Genomic DNA, 19847 nt, shown 5'->3' with positions numbered 1-19847 from the left:
GTTGTGTGTCAGAATCTAAAATTTCCTCCAGTTTTCTTGTTTTTACCTCCTCTGTTGCCTTTGGGTTTTCCCAAAGGACTCCGAGTCTTAACGGTTCTGTTTACCATAATCATCTGTTACTACACAGAAGCAATACTGATGTGATTCCATGAGGAAGGAGAGGAAGAGTCCTATAATTCTATGATTAGATCTCAGTCCCTATAAAAACAGACCTGAATTAGCTCTCCTTCCTATTCTCTCCACCCCAGGCCAGGCTAGAGGTGGCTATAGTGTTGGGTATTTTACCTAAAGTTAAATGGCAAAACTTCACTGATTATACTCTGGTACGATAGTTTTTTTCTTGCATGCAGGACTTGTTAAGGAGAGCATTACTCCCCATGCCAGAACCTCTAGGGGAATTTTTATCTAGTCTTTACATTAAAAACCTGGTAGTCTCTTGGAGGTAAAACTAAGGGAAGTGTTGGGGACTCCTAAGACTTTGTCCCTTCTTGAGTTTTTAACTCTCAAGCTAATTTCTTCCAAGCTTCCAGCAATTTTTCAATTATGATTTAACATGTTTCAACCAATAATAGTTCCATTTCTGTAGTTCCATATTTGGACTTCCGCTGCCACTAGGCTGTGATTCTCTGTATCTGCTTGTTTGTGTTTAGGACAGCAGTTTGCCTTATGATATTAACTGTGGGTACAGAGTGACAACTTCAAGTTCTTTAAATGTTGAGCTAGAGACCCAAGTCCTATTCTTTATTTCTAGAGCTCCAATTTAATGTATGTTAAATTTTTTATTCCTTTTTTTTTTTTAAGGTTTATTTATTTAATTTGAAAGAGAGAGTAGCAGGCATGAGCAAGGGGAAGGAGAGAGAGAGAAAAGAATCCCAAGCAGGCTCTGAGCTGTCAGTGTGCAGCCTGGCACAGAGCTCCAGTCTCATGAACCATGAGATCGTGATCTGAGTGGAAAGCACAAATTAAACACTTAACTAACTGAGATACCCAGGTGCCCCAAGATTTCTTATTTTAACTCATATTTTTACTGTTTCATATTTTATATCTTTCTGACTCTTAGTAATGCATTTTGGGTAGTTTCTGTGAATGTATTTTTTCTGTTCAACAATTTTATTTTTAGCTATAACTAATCTACTGCCTAAATCATTGATCATGATTTTTTTCCCTAGTACTTTGAGTTATATATACTAAACTACCCAAATATTTTAGTATGCACCTTGACTAATTTTGATAAAAGTATACACATGTTACCACTGTCTAGTTTAAGATATAGAACATTTTTGTCACTCCAGGAAATTTCCTTTTTCTCTTTCAAGTCAGTTGGAAACTCATTTTATACTTGGATCATTTTATACTTCTTCCAGCAATATGAGAATTCCAAGCACTCTACATTTTTCTAACACATTTTTGATCAGTACTTTTAAATTTTAGCCATTCTGCTGAGTGTGTGTGTTAAAGATTTTGTTTTTTGCCTCATTAATTAGAACCTTTGTTTATGGAAATTCCATGCTTTTTTTTTTTCCTGAAGTTTGTAAGACTTATTGCATGCTTATTTTAACAAAAATGTCTTTTATTGATTTCTTAAGGGAACATATAGACTGTTAACAATAGGTTGGGATTTTTTTTTTTATATTTGCTACATCTGTACTGTTAATACTCAGATATTCCTGATTACCATCATAAAAAAATTCTTATTTTCCTCCCACATGTCACTAATTCATATTTGTACAAGTTTTCTGTTCACTTGAAATGTCTTCCTTTCTCCACCTGTAATAATAAAATTCTAACTAGGAAGATGCTCCTTTTTTATATCATTCATTCTTTCTCATACAGGACTATTTGCCTTTCAGTTAGAATATTGTCTTCAAAGATCAATGTAGAACTTAAAAAGGTTAATACACTGTGCTGAGTTGTTATAGTAACTTCAGAATTCAACTAAGCTTAATATATATGTTTATGTATATTTGTGGTTTTGGCAAACAAATTGTAAGTATTCAGTATAAACAGTGAAATCTGGAAAGAAATAACTTTTCTGAAATTTTTCTTTGGCTATCTTAACAAAGTATTTCTTTAAACTCAGGTATTAATGTAACATTAAATACTGTAACATTCACTTTAGAAGATTATTTTGTTTTATTGTGTACATTTGTACAGTTGTAGTCTTACAGATTTTATGTTTGTATTCTGCTTTAGGCAATCCTTTATCACAGGATATTCTCAATTTATACCAGGACCCAGATGGAACCAGAAAGCTACTGAACTTCATGCTTGACAATCTTGCAGGTAACTCTTAATGACAAAATAGTAAACTCTACAGCTTATATGTCACATGTTGCTTAAGAGCATCTGACCATTTTTTTAAAATAATTTTTTATAGTTTTATAGTTCCTGCTATTATTATATCCCATGGAGTGGGACATTCTTTTCATATACTGAGTGCTTTCTATTTACAAAGCAATGTGTTAGGAGCTTCAGTTGTATTATCTTATTTAATCTTTCTAAAGAAATTAGGACGTAGAAATTTTTACTGGTGTTATACAGATGCAAGTTCTGAGATTCAGAGAATAAAATGATTTTCCCAAATTACACAGCTGGTAAATGCTGGGGCTATGAATCCAAGATTCTCTTAATCACAGATACACAGTTATTAATTGTTTGAATTTGAAGCAGATTATGTGTATCCCATACACACTATATACATTTTTTTGTGAATGAAATTACTAGTTTGGTTCACTACTAGTGAAACATTTGAGGAAATTTTGCAAGCAGGATGGTGAATAACACCAAATGTATCTGACTAAAATAGTTGTATTCCAAATAGAAATTTTTCTATATAATAAAGAACTACTATTGAGTATTTGACTTAAAATGGTTTTTTTTTTGCTTGAGTACTCAATATCAGTAAATGTACATAGATGCTTAAATTCAGATATTTTTCTTGGAATAATGTCTTTCTGAAATACAGAATCCTAAAATAGACACATCTAGATTCTAGCATCAGGCCATTATCAGAATATGTTGTCTATGCTTTTTTTAATTACCTCCATCATAGAAGACAACTATGTTAAATTTTTTTAAATGGTGATATTTACAATAATGTAAAATCAAATTAAATATCAAAAAATTTTTTGGCTATAAAGACTAAAGTTGATTGATGAGAGAGGTAATAAGCTTCAGAGGTTCTTTCAGTATCAAATTAAGAATATATAACTACAAGTTTAGTTCAGCTGTATATATAGTATGTGTACACTAATTCCTTCTTGCTTTAAAAATACATATCTCCTTTGTCTATATAGATGTAGCCACTTAACCCAGTCATATGGCATATGTGTGGGGTATATGTGTGTATAATTTTTAAGGAGGTCTTCAGTACTTTAGATATGAGTCATTGTTGGCATATATGTTGCAGATATCTTCTCCCATGCTGTTGTTTGCCTTTCCACTTTTGTAATTTGTCTTTTGATGAACAGAAAACATTTTAACATACTTCATTGATCTTTTCTATTAATGGTATTGCTTTTATGTCCTATATAAAATTTTTTTCCCTATCTCAAGTTCATTTTGAGATATATCTAAAAACTCCATTTATTACTTGTAACATTTAGAGCTATAATCTTCCTAGAATTGAAATTTGTATAACACAGGAGTCAATTTTCATAACTTTCCCATATGTATATTAAATTGACTTTGAGCCATTTAATTGAAAAGACTATCTTTTCACTACTGTTTTTTAGTGCCATCTTTATGATAAATTATTGTTGTATGGATGGGTTTATTTCTGAGGTTTTGTGTTCTCTATTCAAATCTGTCTTTATGACAATAAAACAGTGTCTTTAATTACAGTATTTTTATAAAATATCTTAAGATTCAGTAGAGTTAGTCTCCCCTCTTGATTTGATTCTAAAGTCTAAGCTAGTTTTGGCTCCATACTTCCTTTACCCTGTATTTTCATTAGAATTATTAGAATTGGCTTTTCAGAATTCTCCCTTTCCCCAAAATGTAAGAATTTAGATTGGGATTATACAGAATCTATAGATTGCTTTGGAAAAAACTGACATGTTTACAACACTGGATCTTCTAATCTTACAGTGTTTAATATTCTTTCATTTATTAGCTTTCTCTAATTTCAGTATTGAGTTTAGGTTTCTGTGTAGTGTTCTTCACATTTTTTATTACATTTATTCTATGAATTGACTTTTTTGATGCTCTCATAAATGGTCTTTTTGAAAATGAGTCTAAATAAGATTCTTATTGCTCATTTATGGACTACAGTTGGATTTTGTATATTTATTTGTATTCAGACACCTTGCTGAATACTTGTAAGTGCCTTTGATAAATACATATTCAGCCACTTCGCTATCATCTTTTCAATCCTTAGGTATTTTTCTTTTAATTTCTACAATTGTGTCATTGCACATAATGACACTTATTACTAAGTTTTATATCTTTTATTTCTTCTTTATTGTACTTGCAAAGATCTCTAGTAGATGCTAACTAAAACTAATGATAATTTGTCTAAGTTCAAGATTTATTAGCTTTTAATAATTATGATTAAATGAGTTATTTAGTGTAGTTTATACACACACACACACACACATCAATAAGATTAAGGAGGTTCTATTCCCAGTTTGTTAGACTTTTTCATTTTTTAATATGGACAAATGTTGAATTTTATCAACTGTTTTTTCTGTGTTAAGATGAGGATATGTTTTCTGGCCTCTATGCTGTGAATTTGGAAAATGCATTGATTTTCATGCTATACCACCTTTGTATTAAAATCGAGTAGGTTGCAATATAGTATTATCTTTTTTTATATATCCCATTATTCAGTTAGCTAATATTTTATTAGGATTTTTTGTATGTGAGTTTGAGTGAGATTGGTCAGTAATTTTCCTTTCTTCAATATTCGTGTCAGGTTTTAATATAAAGATTATACTGGCATCATAAAATGTATTTTATTTGAAAGAAAATATGATTGGTATTGTTTCTTAAGTATCTGGTAGAATACATCAGAGTCTGGAGTTTCTTTGAAGGAAGTTTTCAATTATTTAATTTCTTGAATAACTATAGTACTGTTCTGATTCTCCATTTCTCTGTCAGTTTCTGAAAGTTGTGTTTTTTGTAATTTTCCCATTTTATCTAAATCTTCATCTTCAAATTTATTTACATGAAGTTCAGAATATCTTTTAATGTTTATTTGATAAATAGTGGTGTGTCTTTCCTATTCCAGATATTAGTTATTTACGTTGCTTTTATTTACTCTATGCATAGTCTTGCCTGCAGGTATTTAGCAATATTTTCTTTGTGGGGGAGGAAAGCCAGTTTCTACTTTTAGTAGTAGTACTCTTATATTCTTTAAATATCAGTGATTTAAAAAAATTTTTTTTCAATGTTTGTTTATTTTTAGAGAGGGAGAGCAAGAGAGAGACAGAGTGCTAGTGGGAGAGGGACAGAAAGAGAGGGAGAGACAGAATCCAAAGCAGGCTCCAGGTTCTGAGCTGTCAGCACAGAGCCCCACACGGGGCTCCAGATCAAACTGCAAGATCAGGACTTGAGCCGAAGTCGAATGCTTAACCACCTGAGCCACCCAGGCAGCCCATTATCAGTGATTTTTAAAGTCTTTATTCCTTTAGTTTTCTTTGGGGTTCATCTGCTCTTATTTTTCTAACCTTTTAACATCTATATCATTAACTTTTAGACTTTGTTTTTTCTCAAAGTATTAATTTATAAATCTCCCTTTAAACCTTGCTTTTAGCTGCATTCTTCAGGTTTCAATTTGTATTAATTTTTTATCATTTAGTTCGGCATATTTTTTAATAGCTCACATCATTTTGCTTTAGACTAACCATTTAGAAATTTACTTATTTCTAGGAGATGTTTTCCTTGTCATTCATTTGTATCTTAATTCCTATTGTGGTCAGAAAGTAATGTATTAAAAAATTTTAAGATATGTTATTTATTAGGCAGCATGTGCTTAATTTTTCTAAATGTCATGTATGCACTTAAACAGAATGTGCATTCTGTACTTATTGGTGCTGCATTCTATATACACATATGTATATAATATGTATATATATATTAGTTAAATTGTTTGAATATGTCATACTTGATAATGACTGATTTTTATTAATTATTGACAGAGCTGTGTTAAGATCTCCTGCTTTGATTATTAGATTGTTTCCTATGGCTCTTGCAGGGATCAAAAAGATTGATTCTTTTATCATTATGCAATGACCATCTTTGTTCCTAGTATTTCTTTTTAATTACATATATTGAGGGTTTATTTTCATATATCTTATCTTTCTGGTTATTTGAAGTGTTTAGCAGCTCATTATACTGTTTTCATTACTTTATTAATATAGCTATGTAAAAATGTCTGGTATGCAAATTCTTTTTGGTTAGAATTTGCACTGTATATCTTTTTCTGTTCTTTTATGTTTAATGTTCTGTTTCCTTATGTCTTCGTAATTCCTCTGTTTTCTTGTTTGGGGATTATTTTGTTCTTTTTTTTGAGGTAAAACTTAGATTTTTGATTTTATATCCTTTCTCTTAATAAATGCAAGCATGTAGCATTATACATATCCGTCTCAGAACTACTTTAGCTGCACCCCACAATTTTTGATATGTTGTATTTTCATTTTCAATTTAATGTGTTTAGTGGGTTTTTAAATTTTCCTTTGAGACTTCCTCTTTCACTCATGGATTATTTAGAAATGTGTTGGTAAATTTTCCGTTTTTTTTTTTTGTTACCTACTTCTTTGATTCCAGTTTGGGATCGGTTGGAAAACATACTCTGCATTATTTCAGATCTTTTGAGTTTGCTAGTGTTTGTTTTATTGTCTTGGTGAATGTTCCCTGGGTGCTTGAAAAAGCAAATATTCTATAGTTGTTGGTAGATTGCTCTATAAATGTAACTTATGTTAGTTGGTGGTGATGTTCCAGTCTTCTATATCTTTTCTAAATTTTCTATCTAGGACTGTTATCAAATACTGACAGTACAGTGTTGAAATCCCCAACTGTAATTATAGAAATGTCTATTTATTTCTGGTTTAAGCCCTACCAGTTTTTACTACATGTATCTGAAGGTATATTGTTCGGTATATACATATTTAGTATTACTGCATCATCTTGAACCTTTTATTATCTGATGACCTTCTTTTTCTAGTATTTTTTTTTTTTGCTCTTAAGTCTGCTTTATCTGATGTAAATATAACCACTCTACATTTTGTGTTGTTGTTTCCTGCTATAATGGTATTTTTTTTCCATTGTCTTTCAACTTTACTATGTTCTTGTATTTGACATAAGTTTCTTATAATCAACATATAGCTGAGTCATGTGTCATGTTTTTTATCTGCCCCACAAGATTCTGTTCTTTTAATTTGTATAGTTAGTGCATTGCATTTTAAATAATTAGTGATGGGGTGCTTGGGTGACTTAGTCCCTTATGTGTCTGGCTCTTGATCTTGACTCAGGTCTTGATCTTACAGTTCCTGAGATTGAACCTCCAGTCGTTGGGCTCTGCCCTGATAGCACAGAGGTTATTGGGATTCTCTCTCTCCCTCCCTCTCTCTGCACCTCCCAACTCTCTCTCTCTTTCTCTCTCAAAAAATAAACTTAAAAAAATTATTGATATGTAGCACTTAATTGTGTCACTTTTTAAAAGTAGTTGTTTTTTCCTTTTTTCCTCTCTTTCTGCTTCCTTTGTTTATCTTTTCTTGGTTTCCTGTGGCTTACTTAAATACTTTTTAGGATTCTACCTTGTTTTATTTATGCTATTTTTGAGTATATTGTCTTCTATAGATTTCTTAATGTTTGCTCTAGTTATCACAATATACGTAGTTAGTGTAGTCAACTAATGAAGGTGTTTATCACTTTAAATGCATTATTGATGCCTTACTCCCACTTATGTGCCTCACACTCCTCACTTTTATTAAAATATGTATTTCTCTCCTCTACCTACACAGTATCACACAGATGTTATGATTTTTGCTTCAGCCTTCAGCTATGACCTAAGAAGCTTAATGTGGAGAAGGATAATCTATTATGTTTACCCCTAATTTTATTCATTGCTGTTCTTTCTGTTTTAATGTTCTGGTTCTTTTGTTGCCATTTCCTTTCTGTTTAGAGAACTTCCTTTACCCATTTTTTAAGGGCAGGTCTGTAGCAACAGAGTCTCTTGGTTTTCCTTTTATAACATCTTTATTTCCCCTTGATTTCTGAAGGGTGGTTTTTCTGGGTACGGATTTTGTAGCTTGACCATTCTTTTCTTTCAGCACTTGAAAATGTGCCACTTCCTCTGGCTGCCATGGTTTCAGAAAAGAAACCCATTGTTCTGATAGGTAATGTGTCCTTTTCTCTTTGATGTTTTTGAGATTTTTTTTTTTTTTGTCTTTAGTTTTCAGTTTATGATATGTCTTGGTGTGTATTTCTTTGGGTTTATTCTACTTGAAGTTTGCTCACCTTCTTGAATTTGTAGGTTTATGTCATTTACCAAATTTGAGACATTTTAGTCATTATCTCTTCGAATACTTTTAAGCCCATGTTGTTTCTCCTTTCTTCTGGACTCTGATGATATGAATCATGGAGCTTTTGTTAGAGTTCCATAGGTCTCTCAAGCTCTGTTCATTGTTTTCCCCCAGTTTGTTTTCTTTTAATTGTTCAAATGGAATAAATCTCAAATTCACTCATTTTTTGGTTATCTTTATTTTTGTTGCCCTTTCAGTAAGCTTTGTTATTTTTGATTATTATATTTTTAATTTCAGTAATTTCATTTTGGTCATTTTTTTTTAAACTAGAACTTCTGCTTTGGGCTTTTTATTTTTTCATTTGTTTGAACAGAATTTGTAATTACTTCTTGAAGCAGCTTTATGACAGCTGCTCTTAAAATCTCTGTCAGATAATTTCAACATCTAAATCATCTCTGTTGGTAGTCTTTTTTTTTCACAATTTGTGATATTCCTGGTCTTCCGTATGACCAAAGACTGATTTTCAGTTGTACCCTGATTATTTTGAATGTTACGTTTGGAGACTCTTGAACATTTTATTATTAAAAATTTTTTTTTGATGTTTATTTTTTGAGACAGGGAGACCAAACGTGAGCAAAGGAGGGTCAGAGGGAGAGGGAGACACAAAATCCTAAGCAGACTCCAGGCTCTGAGCTGTCAGCACAGAGCCTAACATGGGGCTTGAATTCACTGACTGTGAGATCATGACCTGAGCCAAAGTTGGTTGCTTAACCAGATGAGCCATCAAGGTGTTCCTTGTTCCTTTTAAAATCAATTGTCAGTTTTAACTGGCAGTTGCCCAGTTTAGGTTTAGCACGTGGGTTCTGTTAGCCCTTCCAGGCTCAGCTGATACCCTCAGTGTGGGCAAATGAGGCCCTATGCTGCTGGTCTCTGGAGTAGTGGGATGGCTTTGCTCTCTTGGGCTCTGGTAGAAAGACTGCCACAAGCGCATTGGATTATCATTGCCACTGAGTGTGAGTTTCTCATATACTTGGGTGTACCTCTCCTTTTTGGCTTCACTGGCCAGAGAAATCAGGATTTTTTTGCTGCCCTACTCCCCACCCCCAGTCTGTTATTCCTCATGGCTCCAGGACTGGTTGCCCAACTGTAAAGTATGAGTGTGGCATGTATGGAAGATAAAAATAAGAGGATTACGATTTTTTCATATTTTAGGTATGATGCTGAGAGATTATTACTGTGTTAACTCCTGTCTCTTGTATTCATGAGAACAGACTTATCTTCCACATATATACACACATATTTGTCCTAAACACAATACTAGAATTTGGATATATATATATATAAACACTGTTTATATAAACACTGTTTAATTATATATATATATATAATAACACTGTTATAGTTAGATATCTGTCCATATCTGTATCTCTATTAAACAGTGTTTATTTTATTTGGTAACCCATATAATTATATTTCTGTCCTTTGTCATATAACTGATGTTGCAGTTTCATCTTAAAAATTAATTTTATGTTTATATGAATATATCATTCTCCTTGTAAAAATGTTAAAATTCCTATTTAGGCTAAAGTGTTTCTTGACCACTACCTNGGATATATTCATGTAGATATTTTTATATACATTTATATATAAAAATTACACCAGTAGAAATTTTAGGGTATTAATTTTTATGTGTGTTTTTTAAATGTTTTCTAATAAATCATTGCATATTTTCTAATTGTTTTCACTCAATTTTTCTTGTATATCTTTGTGTTTTAGCACACATGTATCTATCCTTTTTTTCTTAACCTATACCATAGACTTCTGTAAAATGGATATCTGCCATTTACCGTTGTTTTTGCTGTTATAAGCAATAGTGTAATGAGTATCTATTTGAATGCTTCTTTTGCAGATAGGGCCAAACCCAGGAAACAGAATTGCTAAGTCCTAGGGATATGGATGTTTAAAATTTTAAAAGTTGTCCTCCCAAATAGCTGTACCAATTCATATTCTTACCAGCTATGTATGCGAGTATTCATTTCTTATCACTGTCACCAACTCTTGATATAGTAAAAATTTTTTTGTCAACCTGGGTTAAAAAAAAAAAGATGCTGTCTCATATTTTTCCTGATTACTAGTGAGATATGGTGTCTTTTCATGTTTTTGACTCTTTGGATATTGTTGGTGAATACTTTTCATTTTACTTANGATCATGACCTGAGCCGAAGTCGGAAGCTTAACCGACTGAGCCACCCAGGCGCCCCTACACTGTTATGTCTTAATTTAAATATGTTAGTAAAGTTTTGGGAAGCCCCAAAATGTCAGTATCACCATACATGTTTTATTTTGAGGATTCTTTGATTTCTGAACTTTTAACCATTTGCAGGTAAGGAACCCAACAACTAGAAAGTTCCTTGTTTACACTGCATTGCATTTATATATTGGGCTTTCCATTTTTTACATAGTTACCATGACTGTGGCATGGCACTCCTGGCAGGCATGATTGTTTTCCAGGATTCAGTATGTTGCTCCAGCTGGATGGTTGGTTTGTCATCTTATGATAACCTTCATTCCTTTCCTGGCAAGATAATGGAATATGCAAAATAATGTTCCATTTTGTGAAAAAGTATGGAAGCTAAAGCAAGCATCCTTTAGGTAGACTTTGGAATACTAAAATGGTTAGTAAGGTGAAACTTAAAAAAATTTTTTTAAAATGTTTGTTTATTTTTGAGAGAGAGAAAGAGAGAAAGAATGAGCGAGGGAAGGACAAAGAGAAAGGGAGACACAGAATCTGACGTGGGCTCCAGACTCCGAGCTGTCACCGTAGAGCCTGACCAAGGGCTGGAACCCAGGAACCATGACTTGAGCTGAAGTTAAACACTTAATCACCTGAGTCACTCAGGCGCCCCTTTAAAGTGAAACTTTCAAGATCTTGGATACTCTGTTCAAAATTTCTGTGGCTGGATGAAGATAAGAGTGTTTTGTTTAAAAGGAATATATTTCTCAGCCACTAAATAACCCTGGGAAAATCTTGAATCCAATTATCCTGTAATTGTGAATGTTCCTGAAGAAGTAAAGGGGGTGGTTAAAAATTGGTGAATTTTCTCTCATCTGGTAGTTGGATAGCTTTTAGTTCATGGTATTGACAGACATATTAGTAATTAATGTTTAACCAGTGCCTTCCTTGTTTCTCTATAATGTAGTTCTAATCTCTTGCTTTGCATGGATGTTATAAAAACAAGAAAGTTTAAAATTAGGAAATGAAAGCCCCATTATAAAATTCATTAATTTTCCTTACGCATTCACATGGGTTTTTTTTTTTTTATTCCACTTTAAAGGTATTTGAGTATTTTAGTTTATTAGTATTTTGGAACTTCACATAGCTTTGATTTCCCAGCAGGAAAATTTACACAATTTACATTTGTAATTAAGATACAAGATCCTACTTAAGGTTTGAAATAGGTACTTCGATAAAAACTATTTAAATGGAAATGCCAATAAGGAGTTTCCTAATGTTTTCTTCATATTTTCACTTATATTTTATTTTATATTTTCTGCATAGGTCTCCTTACACTTCTTTTGGCTTCTAAATGATCTTTCAGTATTAGAATTTTAAGTGAGTTTGTGGGGCATTAAAGCTGAAGAGAAAACAGAAGTTGATTAGACATTTTAAGTAAATACTACTGATTTTGAAAGCACATGAAATTAATGTTAAAAATTTTTTGCCCCTTCAGTTCATCCAGAGCAGCTTCCTCCGAGGCCATGGATTACATTAAAAGAACGAGACCAAATTCTGCCATCAGGTGATTTTATTCTTATTCTTCCTTGTAATAAATTGCCTTCCAATTGAGAAAAGAAAGAAAGAAAGCCTTCCAAATGACATCTTCACACAGGGTATTGGGTGACATAAAAAATGAATAATCAATTTTCCTCTGAAATTTTTAAACTGCTTTAGTACTTTATCTTTCTTGGGTGGATAGAGTGGCCACACTTGGGAGAGAATAATTTAGACTGCGTTTATATTTGCTATATCGGAAACATAAACATTTGCTGTATATAGGCTAGAGGTGTAGTGACGGTAGAAGGGAGGTATTTGAGTAACTTAAGGATATGGCTTAGCATTTTTAGAACTACAGTAATGTACAAATAATAAGTCTTTTATCTCTTTTGGAGACCAGTAATGATTTGACATCATTTGTAGTGCTTCTTACTGCTTATTAGACATTTTATGATTGGGAATTCTACTTACAAAAAGTTATGAATTATTATTTATCCAGATGCCTTCTTTTTAATGATAAGAGTAATAGTTTTCATTATATCTAATTTAATTTCTTAAATTGACAAATGAAAATTTTGTTTTAATACCAAGGTTGAACCAGTCACTGAATACCACAGTTGAATAATTTTTGAAGGCTAAATTAGAGAACTTATTGTGTACTTTTTAAGGCCTTCTGTTTTTGTTGTGTGTTGTTTTTTTAAAGTAAATAAGGATTTAGAAAAAATTACTTGCTTTGATATTGAGAAATATCTTTCTGGTTTTGCTTTCATTTTAATAACACAGAAATATCAGCATCTACAGTACATTTCTGTGTCTTCCAGAGGCAGTAATTTTAAAACTACCACACTCTAGAGCCACAATATCGGCCTGTTCTGGGAGGCACTGTATCAGTGTTATCCTGAGTAACACTTCTGCTAACAGGATGCACACTAATGATCTGAGTAAAAGGAATACCTAAGGTTTTCTACAAAGCCTTAACTTAGGTGGATTTTTTTTGTTTAGCCTTCCTTAATGAATAATTAATTGTTCCTTTCTGATACTAAAAACACCTTTTTCTGGTTCTTCAAAATAATCCCATTTTGAGCACGAGTGAACATAGTCTTGAAGGAAAGATTTCCTAAGATTACATACCTACTTTTCCACTAAGGAAAAGAACAACAGAAACATGTTTTTTGTCAGTGATTGAATTTTCAAAGTAATGTGTTCTTGGGTTTTCCTTACTGAAAATTGAGTATGCATTTTTCTTGGGCTGTATTGTACTTTTCTGAGTAGAATCTGAATGCTAAAAATGTGCCTTTTACTTCTGGTAAGTAGGGAGATGTGCACAATAACTTTTGACGATTAAGGGTGATTTATAGCTACAAAACTATAATGATAGTTTTGGAAGAATGAGTCCCAGATAGTGAAAAAGGTAACAGTGTACAAATGGCCACCAGTCAGATGCCCAGGGGACCATTGAACTAAGTTTCTCTTAATACTTTTCCCATCATCTGAATCTTAACCAACCTCAGTCAAGTATTATTACTCATTAATTAGATTCCTTATCTTTTATTTAAGTGTGTGATTCTCAAGAATATGGACTGTCCATTATAATCACCTGGGATGCTTTTTTAAAATGTGAATATCCAGACCATATTCTACAACTTAATTTAGTTTTAAGTAGGATTTTGTGTATGAGCACTTTTCAAAGAAAATGCTGTACAAAGTGTTTCTAATGGGCTGCCTGGATAGAGAGTTACTGATAAAAATCAGGGCTTTTCAAAACTAATGTATATGTGAATCACCTGGGGATTTTGTTAGCTTGTAGGTTCTGACTTAGAAGGGTTTTTGTGGTACCAAAGATTTTGCATTTTTGAGTTCCTAGGTGATGACTGATGCTCTTGGTCCTCAGAGCACATTTTTGAGTAGCAAGGATATAAACCTTGTTCTCCTATTAGTTTACTCACAGTCCTTTTATATATAGTTCAAAGGCATTTTAAAATGAAAATTCTGTTTCAGAAATGAATATATGATTTGGCAAAAAGGACTCTCATAACTAAACTTCGTCCGTATGCTTCTGGCCTAGAGCAATAAGAGGCTCCCAGAAGTATGAAATAATGGATATTTTGTTAATAAAAATTAATGAAGTTAGAACCTTTTAATGAACAGAACTAAAATTTACTTTTGTTCTGCTTATACAGAGCTTCACTCAGAAGATGTCAAAAAATTAGCATTCTGATTTAGAATTTGAATTGTTATTAAAGTACATTTCCTAAAAATCTAAAATATGAACTATACATCCCATTCTAGTAACCGCACTTTGATGTGATGGACTGCAGTGAAGTTTTAGTAGGTCTAGTGTAACAGACTTTTGCCCAGGGCATCTCACAGTGCTGCCGTTGGGACAGGTTCCTGTACCTTGTGTGCTTGTGCAGGGACACAATGACACCTCTTGGGAAAACGTTGCCTAATTTTCTCCCTTTTGTCTTGTGTTTTTTTTCTCCTACTCCTTAGCATCATTCACGGTTATGTGTTACAATGTGTTATGTGATAAATACGCCACCCGGCAGCTATATGGCTACTGCCCATCCTGGGCATTAAACTGGGAATACAGGAAAAAGGGAATTATGGAAGAAATTGTTAACTGTGATGCAGATATCATTAGTCTTCAGGTAACACTATAGATATTAAATTGTCTGGGGGCACCTGGCTGGCTCAGTCGGTGAAACGTGTGACTCGTGATCTTGGGGTTGTGAGTTGGAGCCCCATGTTGGATGTAGAAAAAATAAAAAAATAATCTTAAAAAATTTTTTTTTTAAAAGATTGAAACTTAAAGGTCAACTTATATTATTTCTGGGAGAGAGCCTGTGTTCAAAACAAAACTTGAATTATTTTCTCTCCTCTTAAAAAAAAAGGACAGTTTTTTTTTCAAGAGAATATTAAATCGTTTATTGATTACACATGATAATGGATGATACACAGGCTTTAATCCCATCTATAATTTTATCTGATACCATGATTCAATTTAGAAATATTGCATAGGATGTGCCAACAATCATATTAATAATTAAATAAACTCCAGAACTTTGCTTGGGTGACCCCAAAAAAGGACAGTTTTAATAAGCACATAAGACATTTCCATAGAACTGTTTTGCTAAGGATAGCTATCCACTTAAATGCATTTACTCTTAAGCGAAACTCTCATCCATTATTGATATTAACAGTTCAACTAATGAAACACATCACTGGTATTGCTAAAAGAGAAAACTACAGAAGATGGTGTCTTTTTTTTTTTTAAGTGTATACATATATAATTTATTGTTTTAGATTTTTTGTTTTTATTCAAATCCAATTTAGTTAACATATAGTGTAATAATGATTTCAGGAGTAGAATTTAGTGATTCATCACTTACATATCACACCCAGTGCTCATCCCAAGTGCCCTCCTTAATGCCCATCACCCATTTAGCCCATCCTCCCACCCAGCACTCCTCTAGCAAAGGTGGTGTCTTTTTAGGAACATAAATTTTACTTATGATGGAATAAAAAATAAATTTGTCCACTATTTGTTAATGACAAATTTTATAAACATTAAAAAATATTATACTGTAAATCGTCCATTTTTGTCTTATTTTAAAAGCCATCTCTGAAATTTAGACTTTTCTGTTTAATAACACTTTATTATAATGAATTTAACTGAAGAAGCACCTTTCTGTTTAAATGTGTTTTATCACATTTTTTCAACACCAACCTAATGAATAGCCAAAGTCTGTAGGTAGTGTTTAGTAATTTTTTTCTTAGCAAAATTTCAAAGGATATTACATGTTTATGAAGATATTTAAAAATTCTAAGCGATAATTTCATGGCTACTTTTCAGCATGTCCTGAGAAGAAAGGTATTAAAAAAATTTTTTTAACTAGGATAGCTTGATGATTTATTTTTATGTTGTTTATGGTTTAATATGACTTCCTGGGAAACAATAAAAATCTTCAAAAATTAAATTTTCTGGTTAACACTGAAAACTGACCTAGAATTGGGGAAGGAAGCAATAGAAAAAGTTAGCTTTGTTGTGGTTACTTAATTGTCCTCTTTTTTTATTTAGTATTTATAGTAATAATGGCCTCACATTCCTCTAAGTAATGTTTGAAAGATAAAAACATCATAATTTTAAAAAGTATTTCTTGGGGCGCCTGGGTGGCNAAAATAAAAAAATAAAAAGTATTTCTTACTGTAATAGTAATTCCATAGAGTAAAATCTTTATCCTGGATAAATGGAATATTTTGAAAAATAAAAAGAATAACGGGGGAAAACATCTAATCTCATAATTCAGAAATAGTTGCAGTGTTAAAACTTATGAAGTGTTTGTTGTACACAGTATTTAAATTCATTTTCCTATTTATTTACAGATATATTTTCAAAATAAAGTTCAGATCATGCTATTATACTTAATGCACTTTGCATATTAATAAAATTCTTCAAAGTCAATTCATTATATGAATATACATTTATTAAGCATTTTTTCTACTGATGAACATTTAGATTATTTTAAGTTGTAAAATAACATGAGCATCATCATACATAAATCATGTTCACATATGCTAATTTAATTTGGAAAGATTTGTTAAAAATATGGGTCAAAGAATAAAATTGTCTAGCTTTATATAATATTGGATTAACAGAGACTATTGGATGGTTTGTATTCGGGTACCTAAAATTTCCTTAAAGTAGAGCTTTTTCTTGATCTTAAACTTCTCACATTTAAGTATCATTCCTTTCTACCCCAGTTAGGAAAGATAAAAAATTTTAAATTACCTCTCTATTTAAAATTTACTACTCCCTCCTGCTTAATCTGTAATATGTCCAGTTTTGCCAGATTTGAGGAATTAAAATATAGTAGAATGAACTCTAAATTTAGAACTAAAGAGATTGGGATCAACTAGCTCTGTGATCAAGAGAAAATCATGCACATTTTGAGTGCTTTCAGGTTTAAAAGCTGCCATTGTCAAATGGCTGCTGCTAGCCCTAAGGTGAGACGGATAATATTTGTTACGTGGATTATGCTAAATTAGTCCCATCTTACTCATAATGCCAAACATTTTTATATCTTAATTAGAGTTTTCCACTGTCATGTCGATGACCACTTTTCTTTCACCTCAGGAAGTGGAAACAGAGCAATACTTCACTCTCTTTCTGCCAGCATTGAAGGAGCGTGGATATGATGGGTTTTTTTCTCCAAAGTCACGTGCCAAAATCATGTCTGAGCAGGAGAGAAAGCATGTGGACGGCTGTGCAATATTCTTCAAAACAGAAAAGTGAGTTAAGGAAAAAAAGAATAATAGTGTATACTTAACTTTAATTATGACACATTTGAAATGGTCTTTGATTTAACCCTATAAAATGAACAAAAAGCCAGAAACCAAGTGATATGAAAATTAAAACTGTTGGTAATATTACATTTCTTAGACTCTGTATTGAAAATATGAGGGTTTATTGTATTATTCTTTATTTTTTATTGCCAAATTGCACTAAAAATTTTGAGAGGTATTATACTTGAATATGGGGTTATCACATTTCTAAATATATTTTCATGAATTAAATAGTTTTGGTGTAAATAAAAGATAGTGTAGTGCCTTTTAAGATTTGAAATGAGTGATGTGAGTTTCTGTGATTTTTGTTTTGACAGTTGGTTTTTCAGAATCATTAATTTTATTAACCTTTTTCATCTTTTTCAGTTGATATTTTGGGTATTTAATCATCTATTAAATGTTTACTGAGTATTAGTTTTGTGACAAATGCTGTGCTAGTCAAATTAGGCACAAAGATCGTCATGACATAGTTCCTAATCTCACTCAGAGGTACAGTAGGAAATGGTAATCATATAAGAAAATAAAAACAAAATATACGTAAATAGAGATCTGCATAGGTATATAGGAGAGGATGGAAGGGAGACACAGCTTATTAAAGGCCTGATTGAGATAGGATAGTGGAAAGCAGTCATTATCAAACACAGAAAACATGATTTGTGTTTTTCACAGTTGTTAATGTCATTGATTAAAGTAAGTCAAGGGTGAGAATGTTATGAATATACTTATTAAAATACATAAATGATCTTGTAGAAGCCTCTGGTTATGAAGTTATGTGCATTGGATGTAAGAAACCGCATTTCCTACTTGAGGGTGGAGATCCACAATCTGTCTTCTTTTGAGAGGTGGCTGAGCAGCTAGATGGTTAGAGGCACATTCTTTAGTTATCATCTTGAGGAAAAGAGAAAAGCTTTTTTTTTTTTTTTTTGGCCTCAGAAGGGCTCCCAATTTTAGACTGGAAAATATGAAGGAATCTCCAATAGAAGAAGACTGATATAGGTTGAATCCCATGTTTAATAATTTGGGTTTGATATATTAGATAGCGAATACTTACAGGATAAGCGTATACATGTTTGTGACTATTTTCCAATATTGCCCACTTTTAAATACCAGTTATAACAAAGCCAGTTACATGTTTTTATTGGTACAAGCATATTACTAGTATGTTATGTTATTTTAAGTGAATTAAGGGAATATAAAGATACTTGCCTACTTTTTCTCATCTATTTGTACCTACTTTCCTGTTTTTTTCTGTGAATTTTTAATAGAGATATTCTCATTTTGGCTAATAATTAGTGCAGAGGCCTATAGTATTTGAGGTCAGAATATACTAAATTCTTCTAGTTGGTTGGTCATTTTTTTTTTAACAAATTTTAGAATAAGAGATACTACTTCCATAGTAATGTTGGGCCTTTTACTTTATTCTCTTATTTAATTTTTGTAAAGTTTATTTATTTTGAGAGAGAGAAAGTGGAGAGGGATGGAGAGAGATAATCCCAAGCAGGTTCCATGCTGCCAGCACAGAGCCCAATGCTAGGCTCAAACTTAAGAACCATGAGATCATGACTTAAGTTAAAATCAAGAGTCAGAGGCTTAACTAACTGAGCCAAACAGCATCCTTCTCTTATTTAATTTTTAAAGCAGCCCTCAGAGCTACGAATAGAACTATAACCTCATTTTCACAGGTGAGGAAACCAAAGTACAGAGAGTAGCCTGGCTTGATAATCAGTGCTTTTATAGATTTTTTAAAATGTTTTATTTCTGAGAAAGAGAGACAGTGTGAGCAGAGGAGGGTCAGAGAGAGAAGGAGACACAGAATCTGAAGCAGGCTCCAGGCTCTGAGCTAGCTGCCAGCACAGAGCCTGATGCAGGGCTCGAACCCATGAACCACTGAGGAGCCTGAAATTAAGTCCTCCATTAGAAACAACCTCAGGCTGCACGGAGTCCCAGTTCCAGGAAAAGCCTCAGCTGAAGCCACCCTCGGACCGCCCTCTGATCTGCCAATGAAAAGAAATGTGTAACATTCCTGTAGTCTTGGAGACGAGTCAGGGCTGGGAACTGCAGGTAGTTACTTTGTACAAACTTGCCAATCAATCACCGCTTGCAGAAGCCCCACGTAGATTCTCTGAGCCCACCTCATAATTGGTCATTTTAAAAGACTCTCAGAGGGGCGCCTGGGTGGCTTAGTCGGTTAAGCGTCCGACCTTCGCTTAGGTCATGATCTCGCGGTTCGTGGGTTCGAGCGCCGCGTCGGGCTCTGTGCT

General features: G+C 32.7%; 1 protein-coding gene across 2 annotated transcripts in view; it reads left to right on the top strand.

The window, feature by feature from the left end:
* The window catches only part of CNOT6L (CCR4-NOT transcription complex subunit 6 like), a 115922-nt gene that overhangs the window by 68890 nt on the left and 27185 nt on the right, over positions 1-19847 (top strand). For both annotated transcript variants that reach the window (XM_077770545.1, XM_077770546.1), the window contains exons 5-8: positions 2194-2283; positions 12197-12265; positions 14734-14891; positions 17378-17532. In XM_077770545.1, coding sequence (XP_077626671.1) covers positions 2194-2283; positions 12197-12265; positions 14734-14891; positions 17378-17532 — 472 coding nt within the window. The remainder of the gene's footprint in view (positions 1-2193; positions 2284-12196; positions 12266-14733; positions 14892-17377; positions 17533-19847) is intronic.

Source organism: Crocuta crocuta, unplaced genomic scaffold (assembly GCF_008692635.1).
Source record: "Crocuta crocuta isolate KB4526 unplaced genomic scaffold, BGI_CrCroc_1.0 scaffold236, whole genome shotgun sequence".
Taxonomy (NCBI): domain Eukaryota; kingdom Metazoa; phylum Chordata; class Mammalia; order Carnivora; family Hyaenidae; genus Crocuta; species Crocuta crocuta.
The sequence above is the reverse complement of the archived record's forward strand: the minus strand, read 5'-3'. Positions and strand labels throughout refer to the sequence as shown.